At 45.1% G+C, this 16,126-nt stretch overlaps 2 protein-coding genes across 7 annotated transcripts; one reads left to right on the forward strand and one right to left on the reverse strand.

Moving 5' to 3' along the window:
- Positions 1–252: 252 nt before the first annotated feature.
- LOC118975743 (transmembrane protein 186) lies at positions 253–2,497 on the reverse strand. Of its 4 annotated transcripts, XM_037029812.1 has the most exons (3): positions 2,441–2,497; positions 1,483–1,578; positions 253–1,401 (listed from the first exon to the last, which is right to left on the reverse strand). In XM_037029812.1, the coding sequence occupies exons 2-3, from the start codon at positions 1,498–1,500 to the stop codon at positions 766–768; spliced, it is 654 nt and encodes a 217-aa protein (XP_036885707.1). In that variant the 5' UTR covers positions 1,501–1,578; positions 2,441–2,497; the 3' UTR covers positions 253–765. The 4 variants fall into 4 exon arrangements, with proteins under 4 accessions (XP_036885707.1, XP_036885705.1, XP_036885709.1 ...); XM_037029810.1 differs by having other exon boundaries at positions 253–1,578; XM_037029814.1 differs by lacking the exon at positions 1,483–1,578 and having other exon boundaries at positions 2,441–2,475.
- A 94-nt stretch (positions 2,498–2,591) lies between these two features.
- PMM2 (phosphomannomutase 2) lies at positions 2,592–15,805 on the forward strand. 3 transcript variants are annotated; one of them, XM_037029807.1, is made up of 8 exons: positions 2,592–2,761; positions 6,443–6,554; positions 7,165–7,241; positions 7,928–8,019; positions 11,431–11,530; positions 11,641–11,716; positions 13,626–13,741; positions 14,514–14,790. In XM_037029807.1, exons 1-8 carry the CDS (start codon positions 2,696–2,698, stop codon positions 14,613–14,615), a joined length of 741 nt encoding a protein of 246 aa, XP_036885702.1. In that variant the 5' UTR covers positions 2,592–2,695; the 3' UTR covers positions 14,616–14,790. The 3 variants fall into 3 exon arrangements, with proteins under 3 accessions (XP_036885702.1, XP_036885703.1, XP_036885704.1); XM_037029808.1 differs by lacking the exon at positions 14,514–14,790 and adding an exon at positions 13,850–14,003 and having other exon boundaries at positions 2,594–2,761; XM_037029809.1 differs by lacking the exon at positions 14,514–14,790 and adding an exon at positions 15,536–15,805 and having other exon boundaries at positions 2,595–2,761.
- The last annotated feature ends 321 nt before the right edge of the window (positions 15,806–16,126 follow it).

Raw genomic sequence — 16,126 nt, forward strand, 5'->3', positions numbered from 1 at the left:
GCTCTTTGGGTGTGTCCCGGAGCCTCTTTGCGTTAGTTAGTAAAACACCTTTTGCTTCCTTACAGCTATGTTCTGGCTAGTTCCCCTTTGCCCTCAACATGCCACATTTGCTTGATGACTTGCGCGCCCGTCGTGTAGTTACCGTCTGGCAGGACCAAATGACCCACTTCCAGGTTTCATCCCAGTCCAGTCTGCTGCTGGGTCTACCACTCCATCACCTCTGAACTAACACTTAATGTTTGCCCTTGCAGGCTGAGTTTGCAAAGCACTCAACATTTATTATTTATTCTCACATACATCCCATGAGACAGGCAGGATTTCCATTTTACAAATGAAAAATTAAGATTCAGAGAGATTCAGCTACCTGGCCCAGGACAGAAGTTAAGGATGAACAAAATCCATGTCTTCCGACTCCAAATACTATGTTCCCCCTGCCCCACCCTTCTTCCTATTTCACAGCACTTTCTGTTTCTATGAACAGGGCATAGCTTCTTCCAACAACTGGCTCCCAATAGAACCTGCTGGCCATTACCTACATGAATGTCATATACAAGTGCGGTAAGAATTGGCACTAAGGCCTCTTTCCTAAACTAGGTTACCAGAATCAGCCTCATGAATTTCCTCATTCCAAAAGGCAAGTTTCCCAGGAATCCTGGCAAAGTCCCCAGCTCACAGGTCGCCTTTCTTTAGCCTCACCCACACCTTCAGCCTTCTGTCAGAGATCCAGGTAGCCTAAGGTTATCCAGAAGCCCAGTGTCCAGCTATTCACTTAAGCGTGTCCAGCACCCCAAACACCTGTGTGAAACGCTCTCTGTCCACGATGCGTCCATAGCGCAGGGTGAGGTAGAAGGTCTGCTTCCCACTGTACTGCTGGATCCGTATGAAAAGTTCCTGAGGCCGGTCCTGGGTTTCCGTCACAGGGATCACGTCGGCCACTGGGCAGTATGTGTCCTGCCGCCAGCCCCAGAAGGTCAGGTGGGCCACCCGCAGCATGGTGCCTGACTCATTCACATATAGGATACCTACTAGCCTCCGGAAGAAATAGCTCATCCAGCACAGCATGGCCAGGGCGAACCCAGCTATCCCACCCACAAGGCACAGGGAGTTGAAAGCCATAAGGCCCTGGGAGTACCAGTAAAAGCCAGGCGGCAGGGCCACCACCGTCAGGGCCGTTTGTGCCACCTTCAGCCGAGACAAGTACCTAAAGATTCTGATGGCATCAAACCGGTAGATCATCTGGAATTTCTCTGTCTCTGTGCCTGAGGGTTTCTCTTTCAACAAGGGTGACCTACTCCCCACCCACCGCCTAAAATCCTGCCCATTGCAGCACTGCAGCCTGTAGAGAGGCCTTCCCCACACAGCTGGCACTGGCAACCGCATCAAAACTCGGAGGAGAGCAGCCTGGAAGGGAGACAAGAGACCATTTCTCTCAAAGAACTCGACCAAGCTCATCACACAATGAACACCTGCAAAGCATCTTACCTGCAGGCTCCTGCCCATCTTGTGAGGTCACCATCAGGACAAAGATGGAGGGAAAGGGAAACCCAGGTGCTTTACCTCACATGACCTTCACAAAAGCTGTGTGAAATAGTAAAAATCTAAGCCCACAAAAGGTAAGAAATTTACCCAGGAACACACAGCCAGAGAGTGGGACAGTGTCTGACTCTCCAGTCCTCCTTCCTCCAGGCTCTTCAAGCAGGCACAGGAAGGAGGCACAGCCCTTCCCCTTCATTTAAACAAAAATACGTCATAGGCAGAGCCAGCTGCGGGCTGGGCACTGGATCCATCAGGCCAGGTGACTATTTCCCCAAACAGGAAATGTCCCAGTGGGGGACAAATCCGTTAGTTATGTAGCACAGTAACTTTCGGAATCTCTGCTTGCTTAGAGCGTCATCTGGGTGCTGAAGGGAAATGGTGATTTCTTAGCCCTGTTAGTGGGAGCGGGAAGACTGGAGGAGGAGAGGGGTGAAGGAGCCAAACGGAAGCACAAGGATTTTAGTGGAAGCACAGTCCCACACCTTGACTACTGCAGTGACGGTTGCTGTGGGCTTTGGAACAGGTCTGGGTTCCAATCCCGACTCCTAGTCACTCTAGCTCCGGATTCTTGGGCAAGTTATTCCCCCCTCTCTAGGCCTCGCTTTTTTCATCTTTCAAACGGGGATTCAGAATATACTGAACGAGATGATGGTCTTAAAGCCCTCAGGAGCACTCGATGGACCTGATGCACAGTGAATGCTCGGTGAGCTTTAGCGTCGCTGTAGTTGACGCACGTGACCCGGGCGCACAGGAAGCCCGGGAATAACAAATCGTAACCCACTCCGGAGGTACCTCCCGCGCCTTCCCCGAATCACACCCTCAGGCTTCGGCCTGCCGGCCCCGACCCAGACCCCGACCCGAAAAGCGCATCTCCTCCCTCAGTCCCCACCACCCACCTGCTTACCATGGCCCTGCACCTTCCACCGAATTCCGTCAGCCTGCGGGACCTCTAAGACCGCCTTCTCCGCCTTCCGGACCGCGTGAGGCGCGTTGCGTTCTGGGATTTGTGGTCCACAGAGGTTGCTGACGCTGTGGGCGCTGTGGGAGTGGATTCTCCTCCTCCCGACGTGCCCTGCAGCACCCGGGCTGAACCCGGAAGTTCCGGACCGAGTTCCAGGTGCTGGCGGGTCTCGTCAGGTGCGGTGTGGGGTCTGGCGACATGGCTCCGTCGCCCCCAGCGCTGTGTCTCTTCGACGTGGACGGGACCCTCACTGTCCCGCGGCAGGTAGGCGGCGCCCGGCAGGCGGGGGGCAGCGGGTGCAGAATCTCTTGCTGGCCCCAGACCAGGGTAACGACCCTCAGGGTGGGCACCGAGGGGCGGCTGAGGACCGCCTTCCGCCTGTGACAGGGCTGAACGCGGCTCTGCGTGCCCTAGAGCAGGAGCCCGAACACCTCAGGGTGCTTGGAGATGGGAGCGGGCGAAAACGTTTGAAAGGCAGAAACTTGCCTTGGGTTGGGAATTGCCGTTCTGGACACTCGCCGCGAGCCCTGGGTTTGAACCACTGCTCAGCCCCCCTCGCAGCTGTGTGCCCTCCTCAGTTCTGTCCGCTGTGGGGTGTACCTTGTGCCCGGCTGTGGAAAACAGGTCTCCGGGTCGAACAGACCTAGAAGAGTCCCTGCTTTGTGACTTTGAGCCAGTCCCTTAACCTGTGAGCCTCAGCGTCTAGTTTTTGCCTGTTCCATATGGGGCTTGTGAGGGTCCAAGGAAATCGAACAAGTTCATGAAAGTATCTTGCCTTACAGGAGGCTGTTCAGTCATGTTTAACCGATATTAACCACCACCATCGCCCCTTCCTCAGCCGCTGCCGCTGCCGAGGGTCTGGGGTGATTGAGGAGACCCAGGCTGTTCAAGAGGAGGCTTGTGGAGAGCCTCCTTGGACTCCTGGACACTTGCTTCCCACTTCCAGATTTGGCTGCTACAGGCAAGAGAGGTTTCAGTTAAGATCGGCATTTGTGATGAGCTCACTCTGGCCGCCTCCTGTACAAACTGATCACGGAACGCCAGCAATCAAACGCGAGGCCCAGTCCCCTTACTGTCTTCAAGTGCTTTCTCTACCCACCTTAATTTTGCCCACGTGGTGTGCTTCAGCAGTCCACATCAAATGTGTGTGAGCTTGGACGTGTCATTTTACCTGTCTGAGCCACATGTTGGATGTATGTAGTGAAGGTACTCAACTGCAAGTTCTCCAAAGGCCCCTTTTGACTCTGAGATTCAGTGATCACCACACGCTCCTGGGTCGTTCAAAGCCCATGGTGGTGTAGGGCCAAGGTCGGCAAGTCGTTGTTTCTGAAGAACCACAGTAGTTACTCTTGTCTTCGCCGACCATATGGCTTGTCGTAACTACTCAACTTTCATGCAAAAGCAGCATAGACCATATGTAGACACAGCGTGGCAGTGTTCCAGTTAAACTGTATTACAAAAACAGGCGGCTGCTCAATTTGTCCCATTGGTCATAATGGTGTAGGGCTTACATTCCAAGCCTTTTTACACACATCATTGGACCCTCTCAACCTTTCATCCCAGGTAGTATAGTTGTTACTATCCTTAAACATAAGGAGACTGAGACTCAAGGTCCTCTCGATTTCACTCAGCAGCTCTGGTTGGTACCAATCTCCTGGCCTCAGGGCATTGTGTTTGCTAAGTTTACCATTTTCTGCCATTCTTCTAAGGTGGAAACCTTTCTGGTTGCTGGATAATGCCATTCAGGAAATAGCATCTGATTCACAGGAGGAATTATGCTATATAAGCATAAAGTATGAAATAGCAATGAAACCAGGCAACCCATAATGTATATAGTTCCTTAAAACATTGGAAGTATGATATTCTTTGCACTGAACATAAATCATTTTAACACTCAAAAAACTGCAATTTAAAAGAGAATGGTATCTATGTGGTGGGTGCTCTTGGTAAAAAATGAAAATATTTTAGCAACAATCTACTCATTATCCAGCCTCTCCCTTCCTCACAAATGTATTCTCAAACGTTGATAAGCACAATACAGTGTAGCAGTCAAATGGTTAGCTTTTCTTGAAGCTGCTGAAACACGATACGACCTAAACAGGTAAATTCTAAGTAGCATGGAGTCCAGGGTTTTGCACATCTCACTGTTTTCCTAGTATTTTATTGTACTGAGTACTTTCCTAATTTATGCCACTTCATCTAAAAACAGTTCAGACTTAGAATAAAAGCCTGCAAAAGGAAGGGGGCAGTGCTTAAACCTAGGTGAATTGTTTTCCAACCTTCTGTCATGAAAAATTTAAAACATACTGAACCACTGAAAAATAGTACACAGAACAGCAATAACCCCTCCACTTAAATTGAATAGTGGTCTACATTAACTCTATCTCCTTTTTTTCCATCTTTGCTGTACGGTATCTTAAGCTGCCGTGATCCGAGTACTTCACTCCTAAGGACATCTCTTGAGCACAGGACATCTGTCATAACCACAGCATAATCATCACACCTAAGAAAACTCACCAATGTCTTATTATTATTAAATACCCTAGTCTAAGGGTCAGCAAATTGTTTTCTGTAAAAGGTCAGGTGGTAAATATTTAGGGCTTAAGACCAGATCATGTGGTCTCTGTCACACCTACTGGTACTCAACTCTGTTGTTGCTATAGACATTTTGTAAATGAGTGAACATGGCTGTGTTTCAGTCATACTTTACAGAAAAACAGGCAGTGGCTTATTCTGGCCTACAGTTCCTATTTTGTTGATTTTTTTCTCTGTTCCACTCAGTTTTCCTTAGTTGTCCCTAAAGAGACTTCTATGATTTTTTTCCAGAAGGTGAATTTTTAACATTTTTCCACCTTAATAATTGTGTCTAGGGTGATTGATAAAGAATTCCTTGTAATTATTAACACGAGTTACTTGGGAACATCACAACAATTTTGCTCTAAAGATCTGTCTTGCAGTGGGAAATAGTTTAGAGGTTCTGTTGTGGTCATAAGCAGCTGGATCTTATTTCCTGTTAAATATTTGCTGCCACTTGAAAGTGAAAAGGCACCTTCTACAACCCATTCACAATGTAGAACAGGTCTGATGGCTGACCACAATACCATTTAGCTTACCGATATGCACTAGGGTAAGATAAAATTTTCTCCTTAGGCTTCTTTTTGAAGATGGAAGTATTGATGCTGCTGTTGTTAGTATACCATTTTTAATATTTTCCAGTCAAAGGAGTCTTTCCCACTTCCCCCCATTCTGATGTCAAGACTAAGTAAACCACTAGAAGGACTCAGGGACTTCTCTTCATGATCATTGACTCATAGAGGCTGCTAATATGGTTCTAGATTTTGTCTACCAGGTCAAGATTCCCCTAGAAGATGATAAGAATATTGCATTCTATTTAAGCCCTCTGTACAATTTCTTTTTATTAATCATATGTAGTACTCTTAAACATTTTTTTAAGAAAAAGAGAGAATTGAACTCTAGATGTTTATATATTCAAGTATATATATGATTTATATACGATTTAAATCTGTAAATGGAGTAAAATGTAGCATTTGAAAGGAAGCACTAGATCTCAGCGTGTGTGGTATGGAATGATCACCACATGAAAAATCACGTCACTGCAGAAGATATGAATGAGTTCAGTCCACTTGTGTTTCAAGAAATAAGACAATTTACATATGTATATGCTTATAGCCAAATATATAAATGCATAGATCAGTACACAACAGGTGTTAACATAGTGTATGTATTAAATGAGGTAAAAATAAGAAAAATTTAAGATTTTTCTGGTAAAAAGTGGATGTCCCAAAATTATAGCTAAAATATTTGGACTTACCTATTGATCTAGAAATGGGATTGGCATATATGAAAGAGTTCTATTTTTGTAATTTTAGACTCCTGATTACTTTATGGCTTATAACTCTTGTATTTTTCCATTTTGAAATATAGAAAATTACCAAAGAAATGGATGACTTTCTACAAAAATTGAGGCAGAAGGTCAAAATCGGAGTAGTAGGTGGCTCAGACTTTGAGAAAGTGCAGGAGCAACTGGGAAATGACGGTAAACTACACTGCTAATTATGTTTTGGTAGAAGATTAACTTCTTAGGAGGATATTGAGAATGGTAGGTCCTTGTTTGGGGAAACATTTTCACTGTCTTTATTTTCTTCTGTTTTTAATCCTATAAAATAAATTTCTAAAGTTGCTGATAGATTCACCTAGAACGGTGAGTGTCTGTGGCCTTGCCCTTAATACTTGTCCCCATCCACTGCCCTTCTCACCTCAAGCTCAGGCCCTGTCTCCTGACTGTCCTCACCCAAGCATTGCCTTGGGTGCCCTCTGAGGCTAGGGGCCTCCTCTCTATTGTCCTAACGCAGTGTGTCCCAGAGTTCCCTTTGTCGTAAGTTCCCAGGCTCTCCCACAGCCTACTGAACCACAATCACCAGTGCAGGACCCCAGGAAGCTGGAGATTTTTATGGGCCTTTCACTGCAGATTCTGACTCAGTAGGTCTACAGGGTCTGGGAAACCTATTTTAGAAACTCCCCTAGTCTGTGAAGATGAGGTCTTCTTTCAGAGCCCTCACTGGAGTTTAGCAGTTGGAGATAAGTGTTAATCAAGAAACAGAAACAAGTTTCAATTCATCACATTCTGAGTTTTGTTTTGGTTGCAGTGGTCGAAAAATATGATTATGTGTTTCCAGAAAATGGCTTGGTAGCATACAAAGATGGAAAACTCTTGGGTAAACAGGTAGGTTCTTGAGTATCCAAACTGTCTACTACTAGTAAAATGTTTTCTAAAAAGATATTGACACTGTCTGCCTCTGGGAAAATATACTATATTTGGGAGCTGAAGGGTGGGCGGATGAGTCCTCACCCTGTATTTTTTACATTTTGATTGTTAAACTATAGGACTATTATGTATCCAACTTGTTAACTTTATTTCTATAATTGTTTTTTAAGGATATATAGTCTAATATTTCTATTGTGAAAACAAAGACTAGGGCAAGCTGCCTCACTACGAGCATATTAAGAAATACTGTGCAGCTCTTATTAGTATTAGGATTGTTCTGTCACATATATGAGAAAGCCAAAGTGGGGTATATAAATTTTTTGTCAGAATCAGTAGATATTTTGCTTGAATAAAAGCAGCAGCAATAAGCTCTTCAGGCCTTCCATTAAGCATTTGAATAATGATAATGATAATGAATACAAAAATCTCGACTAATGAAGCTGAAAGTGCTCTTGACTACACTCTTACTTACCGTTTTGCCTAATGTTTTCAACTAGAGAACAAAGGGAAAGAAGGGAAAAGGTGGTGGGTTGGTCACCCTCCCTGCTGCATCCACCTAGTGATCCTCGACTGCTAGTGGCTGAAGACCTTTTTGAAAATTCCTCTCACTGAATTGAGTAACTCAAATATTTTCTTTATCCTAGAATATTCAAAGTCACTTGGGTGAGGCTCTAATCCAAGACTTAATCAACTACTGTCTGAGCTACATTGCAAAAATTAAACTCCCGAAGAAGAGGTGGGTTTGCCTTTAGCAAAGAGGCTTCAACGGAATATGGAGTGATGTCTTTTGGTGGGTGGTACTCATTTAAGTCCAAAGCCCAGTACTTAATAAAGAATCACTGGAAACTTTCTGCAAAGTCAGTGCTAGAAGAATGATTTTATAAAGGACAGCATGTCCACTTGATGGAAATTGAAAACAATATGCCTTCAAAGGCTACCAGTTAGGGGAGAAGTGCCTGTGAATCAGCAGTGTGGAAAGAGCAACATAAAGCCCAGACCTGGACATCTCAAACTGGGGACCAGCAGACCAAATCACACACAAAGCCCAGTATAGTTGTCCCAAAACATTAAATCATGCCTGAATTAATTGCCATCATTTAGAAGTCTGGTTTTCCATTTTGAAATGTCTGGAATTCTGGCTTCCGTTACATCTGAAAAGCTGAGAGATGAAAGTCCTATTCCACATAACAGCACCACCCTACCTCCAGCCTTTCACAGGCCACTTCACTTATTTTTTTTATTTTTGTAGGCATTTGATTTGGGAACCTACCTCTTAGATCTGTTATCTCATTCCATTCTTGAAGAACAACATAATGTACATACAGCCCACAGTTAGAAGATTGGCAGGAGCCCTAGCTCAGGTCATTGCAGCATTGTCCAATGCACCAAAGGGTTATGGGTTTGCTTCCAGATTGGGGAACATATGGGAGGCAACCAATCGATGTTTCCCCCTTTCCATCTCTTGCTAAAATAAATAAACATATCTACTCATGTGAGGATTTTAAAAAAGATTGGCAAGAAATGGACACATGTTAACAGTGGCTGTTTCTTTGTGGTGAGGGTACAGGTGGTTTCTTTGAAATGCTTTTTATTTTCTTGTCAGTGTTCTGCCCTTTATATGGAACACCTATGATTAGGGGGAAAACATTTTTTAAATGGCAAACTTCAGGATAACTGCACTTTTGAAACTACCTGAATTGATGGAACAAGTGCCCCTGCTCAACACCTCCAATCAGTGGGCAAAGGGCTTTCCTTCTCGAACTGGTCCCATGGGATGGGACAGGCTGGACCCAGCTTGCAGCTGGGTGAGGACACATAGGGGCTCATTATCCTACTCTGTCTACTTTTGTATGTATTAGAAATTTTCCAGAGTAAAAAGTAAAACTGTATCTTATCTCCCAGGTCAGCTTAGTCTTCACCTTAGACTAAGCATTAAGGAAGGATTTGAAAGATGAGGCAGAATGCTGTCCTCAGACAGGTACCATCTAATGAGGGAGACCGAGGTGCGGAGCTGTAATTCCAAATTAGCACGACATGCCTGGTGAATTCGGGAGGCAGAGCCGAGACCCACCTGGATCAGCATTTGCCCTCATTTCTCAGCAGTAGGGCTAGTGTGCCCCATGTAGGTTGGGCGGGTGCAGTGGGACTTCAGGGAGGAGTTGACTGCTTAGGAAGTAGCCTTAATTCTGATTTTTAAAGCAGAAGGCTGTCTAAGGTGCATCAGCTTCTTTTCGTACCATGGGAATGAGAGTAATACTGTGTCCCTGAATTGGGGAAAATAATTGAGCTCTTTTTCTGACTGTTTAGGACCTGCAGCCTTAGGGTCGCCCTGGCAATGATCACCAGTCCCCTCGTCCCCTGGTGTACAGATAGAAGAAGTAGGCTGGGGCAGGGTTGGTCTGTACCAACTCCAGGACCACCCAGATGGTGGGGATATTGAGAAAGTGTCATAGGCTCACATGTTACATCTCTGCAAGTTAAGCGCAGCAGGGGAAAGGATCTGGTGATTGCAGTTTTACTGTTTTTACTTTACTTGATGAGTATTCACTGTTTCCCAGTATACAAATTGCTTTTACATAGATGGGAACCTTTGGTTTTCTCAAGATCCTGCAGAGATAACCAGAGCAAGTGCTGATAGCCCCTTTGTGAGGCTCAGAGAGGGGCCCAGAGTCACATGGCCTAGTGAGAAGTGACATTGGCCTTGAGCAGGTCCTCAACTCCACACTTGGCCTGTGTCCTCCTAGTATTTACAAGTGGCTGATGGCTGGACATCAGGGCTGTGTGGCTGAAAGAGCAGAAAGAGTCCAGGGGAAATGTTTCAGAGCCTCGTAGGCATCCGTGTTTGGAACTGGAAGACACTTCAAAGTACATAGTCTGTCACAAAACACTTTAGTTGCATTGTCAGAATAAATAGCTTACAAGCTGTTTGAGTTTTTAAGAAACTTTTTTCCCTGGCTTGTGTGGCTCAGTGGATTGAGTGCTGGCCTGTGAACTGAAGGGTCACCGGTTCAATTCCCCAGTCAGGGCACATGCCTGGGTTTTGGGCCAGGTCTCCAGGTGGGGGAATATGAGAGGCAACCACACGCTGATGTTTCCTTCTCTCCCTCCCTTCCCCTTTCTCTAAAAATAAATAAATAAATAAATAAAATATATATTTTTAAAAGAATCTTTGAGGCTCAAAGTAAAAACATGGTGGGGAAAGGTGTTTTGTTTTATTTTAACATTCAGTTAAGGTAACTTAAAAATTGTTAGGCTGTTCTTGTTTTCTGTGATCAAATCAACCCCTTGAATAAGAGTCTGCCAATGGGTAACTTGCATTTCCTCAGTTATTAGAGAGGATTATGGGGTGGTTCTCACAACCTTTTCCTGTGTCGCATCGCTTGGTAAAATCAGTGTCTTCGAGAGGTCACTAGCAAGGTTGTCTGAGACAGATTTTCAAACTCTTAGGGAACTTGGAGAGCTGGTCATGATTTTCATAGCTTTGTATTAACTATAAAATTCTCAGCCCAGTGACAGCACTGTCCAACAGAAATGTGAGCCACACATGCAGTCTTTTTTTTAAAGATTTTTATTTATTTTTTTTAGAAGGAGGAGAAGAGAGGGAGTAAAACAGTGACAAGTGAGAAGAACATTAATTGGTTGCCTCTCACACTCCCCCAACCAGAGACACGGGAATCAAACTGGAGATTTAATGGTCTACACAACAATGCCCAACCCGCTGAGCCACACCTGTGAGGACCCCACTTGCAATTTTAAGTTTTCTGTAGCCATGTTAAAAAAAGAAACAGGAAATTAATTTTAATATGTTTCATTTAACCCCATATATTCCTAATATATTTTATTTGCAATATATTCCAAATTATTTTAACAGTCAATATAAAACATTATTAATGATGAGTATATTCCTTTTTCCCACTAAGTGTTTAAAATCTCAAAGCACTCTGAATCTCAATTCAGATTAGCTGCATTTCAAGGCTCAGTAGCCACATGTGGCTCATGGCTGCCATATGGCTCAGCACAGCTCTGAAACGTAGATCATACCAGCCTCTGTCTTTTGAAGTTGCCCAACTTTTTAGCTTAGTTATCTATCTATTATGTTGTACAGAAAATAATGTACCTCAGGAACCTGTCCCCTTTTTCTCTCCAGGGGTACTTTCATTGAATTCCGAAACGGAATGTTAAATGTGTCCCCTATTGGAAGAAGTTGCAGCCAAGAAGAACGCATTGAGTTCTATGAACTCGACAAAGTGAGTTTTTCTGACATATCCTGGGTTTGTGAAGATAAGAAGTACCATTTTGTGGCCATAGTCAAAGTGTGCAGTTCAATAGACAATCATTATCTTTTTGTTTTTCTCAGAAAGAAAATATAAGACAAAAATTTGTAGCAGATTTGCAGAAAGAGTTTGCAGGAAAAGGCCTCACATTTTCCATAGGTATTGTATGTTCAAATGGGTTTCTAGCTTTGCCAGCAGTTTGTGGGTGGCTGGTGGGTGCTTGAAATTGCATTGTGTCCACTTTTAAGGTGAGTGGGAGGATTTAAAGAGAAGTCATAATTAGGGCAGACTACTGCCCTGTATAGTGGGCTGGGGAAGAGACTTGCCCAGCTAGGAAATGACTTTCGGGCTGCTGAGCTTAGTTCTAAGGTCTTACCCAGCAAGAGTCTTCCTCCCTGCATTTCTCATGATCAAAATAAGAGCATCTTGCTCATTGCCAAGTAATAACTTATCCTCAGCCCTGGCTGGTATGGCACACTGGATTGAATACCGGCCTGCAAAGCAAAAGGTTGCTGGTTTAATTCCCAGTCAGGGCACATGCCTGGGTTGCAGACCAAGTCCCTGGTTGGGGACATGCGAAAGGTGGCCAATCAATGTATCTCTTACACATTGATGTTTCTGTCCCTTTCTTTCTCCTGTCTTTCCCCTCACTTTAAAAATAAATAAAAATTTTTTAAATCTTTTAAAAAAAGAACTATCCTCACACCTTTGGGCAGAAGACGTTAGTAAACTCCATAGCAAAGAAATAGGATGAGAGCCTGCTAGATATATTAGACTTAATATGTTCTGAAATTACTTACGTACTGTTTGGAAAAGGCAAGGAACCTTAGCAGTCAGCTCAGTTGTTTCCACAAATCAAGAAACTGAGGCCCAGAAAGGAGCGATGCCTGGCTGATGTACCTTATTAGATTGAGCTCGAGCCTCTGAACCAGAGGGTCGTTGGTTTGATTCCCAGTCTGGGCACATGCCTGGGTTGCAGGCCAGGTGCCCAGTAGGGTGTGCATGAGAGGCAACCACACATTGATGTTTCTCTCCCTCTCTCCCTTCCCTTCTCTCTAAAAATGAATAAATAAAATCTTTAAAAAATAGAAAGGAAGAAAGAAGCAAGGGACTTGTCTAGGCTCACCAGACTTTTATTAGCCATGATAGACCAGCACTGGAACATTTCTCGTGGCTGACAGACTTTATCCCTCAGCACTGATGTCTCAGGCTTGTTTTTTGGTGGAATATGCCTGTCAAATGCTTTAATTGAGCTGATTTCTCCTGTCAGCGCCTATGAGTCATCACTTAAAGCTCTTTCACTTTACTGTCCCTAATAAATGTGCAGTTGTGGGGTAATGGGAATGCAGAGGGATGGTGTATAATAGATGAATGGGTGGGTTTTTAAGTATTTTTGAACTGTGAGATGAACATCTTCCTGTGACAAAGCCGTGAAAGGGATTTTGTTGCCTGTAAATCACCTCCCGTGTGATTTTCATTTAAGATTTTGTCTATTTATCTTTAGAGAGGAGAAGGGAGGGAGAAGGAGAAGGAGAGAAGAAACATCAATGTTTGCTTGTCTCTTCACATGCCCCACGCTGGGGACCTGGCTCGAAACCGAGGCATGTGCCCTAGACTAGGGATCGGATCAGTGACCCCTGGTCCACAGGCTGGCACTCAATCCACTGAGCCACACCTCCCAGGGTGATTTTCATTTTTCCTGCAAGATGAGCTGCATGCAGTGTGTTGAAGCTGGAGATGAGCACAGCTGAATCCTATCAGATCCACCCCATTCACCCCACCCACCCACCCACCCCAAGCTTCCTTTACACCCAGGGCTTGACAGAGCATCTAAATGCAAATGCATCCCTCCTTCTGAGCTGATCCTCCAGGCCTCGTTTTTAGACTTTAGGTGAAATAATGTTGGAAAAACACATAAGGTGGAATGAACTAGAACCTATCCCTAAAGAAGTGTAAATCAACTGTGTAATCCAGTAGCTGACACGAGTAAATGGCACATTTTTCCAGTGACAGGTCATTAGCCTCCTTTCCACCTTTAGCTTTTGTGTTTCCCCTCCCCACTTGGCAGGAGGCCAGATCAGCTTTGATGTCTTTCCTGATGGATGGGACAAGAGGTATTGCCTGGGACATGTGGAAAATGACGGCTATAAGACCATTTATTTCTTTGGAGACAAAACCATGCCAGTGAGTATGGAAGTGTTTTTTGCAGTTTCACTGTGCGGTTTGCCTTGCAGGGAGAAAATGGACAAATGGGCTTTTTTCCTCTTACCCACACCTTACCCTACATCCCAGCTCAAACTGGTGATGCTTCTGTCCTAGGAGGTGGTTGAAGTCCCCTCCCCTCATTGCTCAGACACCTGACACCTCAGTGGAAGCCAGAATTCAGCCTTTGGGGTTTGGCTTTTGAATTAAATATTGCCCTCCTCCAGCGCCTTGCAGAACACCTCACCCAGGGCTCTTGTCAAATGCTCTTTGCATTTCGGAGCCCTTGCCCTTATTTTCTTTTTCACAGTGTTTTATTTCCCAGGGGCATTCACTTAGCTTGGGCACTAGGAGTCCTAAATGACAGGAGAACAAGGAGTCTGGAATTGAGGAGCAGGCTGTGGGGAGACATAGGAGGGGAGGGGTCAGTCCTGGGCATCACACACAGGGTATAGGAGCCGTCCCAGGGGGCATCAGCAATCCCTAGTCCAGGACTGAGTCTAGACTGGAACTGAGAGCAGAGCCTGGTGTCCAAGGCCAGTGCCAGCAGGGGGAATCCCTGGGAGCAATTTCCCCAGAGCCAGCATGGCAGCAGAGGGAGGCTCTCCTTAGGACAGGTGGGTCCCCAAGGAGGTGGCCTTTGGGAGGCCCCAGGAGAGGCTCAGCGCCAGGTGTTCACTGCCTAGCCTTGGGCTCAGCGGCTCCCTTTAAATTCCTCCTGCCCTCTGTGCCCTTCTGCTTTTCTTGCCACCAGGCGTCCCGGGCTATACTGTACCCAGCAGATGCAATCAAAATGCTGCCTGTGGGGAGTGTTTATCCCTTTGCTTCTGGTCCACTCCAGAATGCTTGCTGCTAAGGTCTATCCTGGGTAATAAATGATAGAGCTGGTGGCACAGAACAAACAACTGGTACCTGCTCTTCAAATGAACACGCTTTCCAGTCAGCACACCCTCTCTCCACAGGTGGGAAAGATTCTAGTTCCCAAATGAACATGGTGCTTTTCAGGGGTACCAGTGGCCTTTTCCTTCATGACAGGGAGAAGTGGTTTATACTCACATCCTCTCATTGCAATGCTCCAGAGTGCAGGCTTTGAACAACTTGATGTTTTTAGGAAAAGCCAAAGATGTAAGAAATGGCCAAAAACTTCTTCTGTCCTTCTTAACTGGTGCTGCTGCATACAGGCTGAGAAGAGAGGTCTCAGAGGCCAAAACATTTTTCTGTAAATAATGATGTTGTTGCCCTGGCTGGGGTAGCTCAGTGAATTGAGTGCCAGCCTGTGAACCAAAGAGTCCCTGGTTCGATTCCCAGTCAGGGCACATGTCAGGATTGTAGGCCAGGTCCTCTGTTGGGGGCATGATGGAGGTGGCTACACATTGATGTTTCTCTGCTTCTCTTCTTTCCTTTCCCTCTCTCTGAAAATAAATAAATAAAATCTTTTTTAAAAGATTTTATTTATTTATTTATCTTTAGAGGGGAAGGAGAGGGAGAGAAACATCAATGTATGGTTGCCTTTTGTGCGTCCCCTGCTGGGAGTTGGCCTGCAGGGAACCAGCCTGCAACCCAGGCATGTGCCCTGACTGGGAATCGAACTGCGATCCTCTGGTTCATAGGCCCACCTGCGCTCAATCCACTGAGCTACACCAGCCAGGGCTTTTTTAAAAGACAGATGGTGTTCTTTCTGTGTGTAAATAGCCATCTGAAGCTTCAGGTGGGACTTTATTGAGCATAGTTTTTTGTTTTGGGGCTTTACTTTAGACTTTATTTATTTATTTTTAGAGAGAGGGAGAGTGAAGGAGAAAGAGGGAGAAAAATACTGATCTGAGAGAAGAACATCAATTGGTTGCTTCTTGTACGTGCCTGACTAAGTACTGAACCCACATCCCTGGCATGTGCCCGCACCAGGAGTGGAACAGGTAACCTTGTGCTTTGCAGGATAGCACCCAACTAACTGAGGCATACCTGTCAGGGCAGACAGAGTGTGGCTCTTGAGAGAATCAGGTAATGGCCTTTTTTGGAATTTATTTTCTACTGCATTAACCACCACATCACCACATATCAGTTCTATTGTTCTAAATCTTACCTGCTTTTAAAAAATGAATACTATCTGGGGGGATTTTCCCCTATCCCAATTTTAAGTGATATGCATTTAGTGTAAAACTTTTAGAAGAAGTAGCTCTGGCTGGTGTGGCTTAAGTGGATTGAGCACTGGCCTGCAAACCCAAAGGTCGTCGGTTCCATTCCCAGTCATGGCAAATGTGTGGGTCACAGGCTAAGCCCCCCAACTGGGGCGAGCAAGAGGCAACCAATCAATGTTTCTATCACATATCAATGTTTCTCTCCCCCTCTTTCTCCCTCCCTTTTCCTCTC

Source organism: Sturnira hondurensis, unplaced genomic scaffold, assembly GCF_014824575.4.
Source record: "Sturnira hondurensis isolate 20B ecotype Veracruz unplaced genomic scaffold, ASM1482457v3 Scaffold0020579, whole genome shotgun sequence".
Taxonomy (NCBI): Eukaryota; Metazoa; Chordata; class Mammalia; order Chiroptera; family Phyllostomidae; genus Sturnira; species Sturnira hondurensis.

Coding starts and splice junctions, on each gene's coding strand:
- PMM2 (XM_037029807.1), top strand. CDS start 2,696: ATGGCTCCGTCGCCCCCAGCGCTGTGTCTCTTCGACGTGGACGGGACC. Junction 8,020..11,430: donor ATTAAACTCCCGAAGAAGAG/GTGGGTTTGCCT, acceptor TTTTCTCTCCAG/GGGTACTTTCATTGAATTCC. Junction 11,717..13,625: donor AGGCCTCACATTTTCCATAG/GTATTGTATGTT, acceptor CCCACTTGGCAG/GAGGCCAGATCAGCTTTGAT.
- LOC118975743 (XM_037029810.1), bottom strand. CDS start 1,500: ATGGGCAGGAGCCTGCAGGTAAGATGCTTTGCAGGTGTTCATTGTGTG.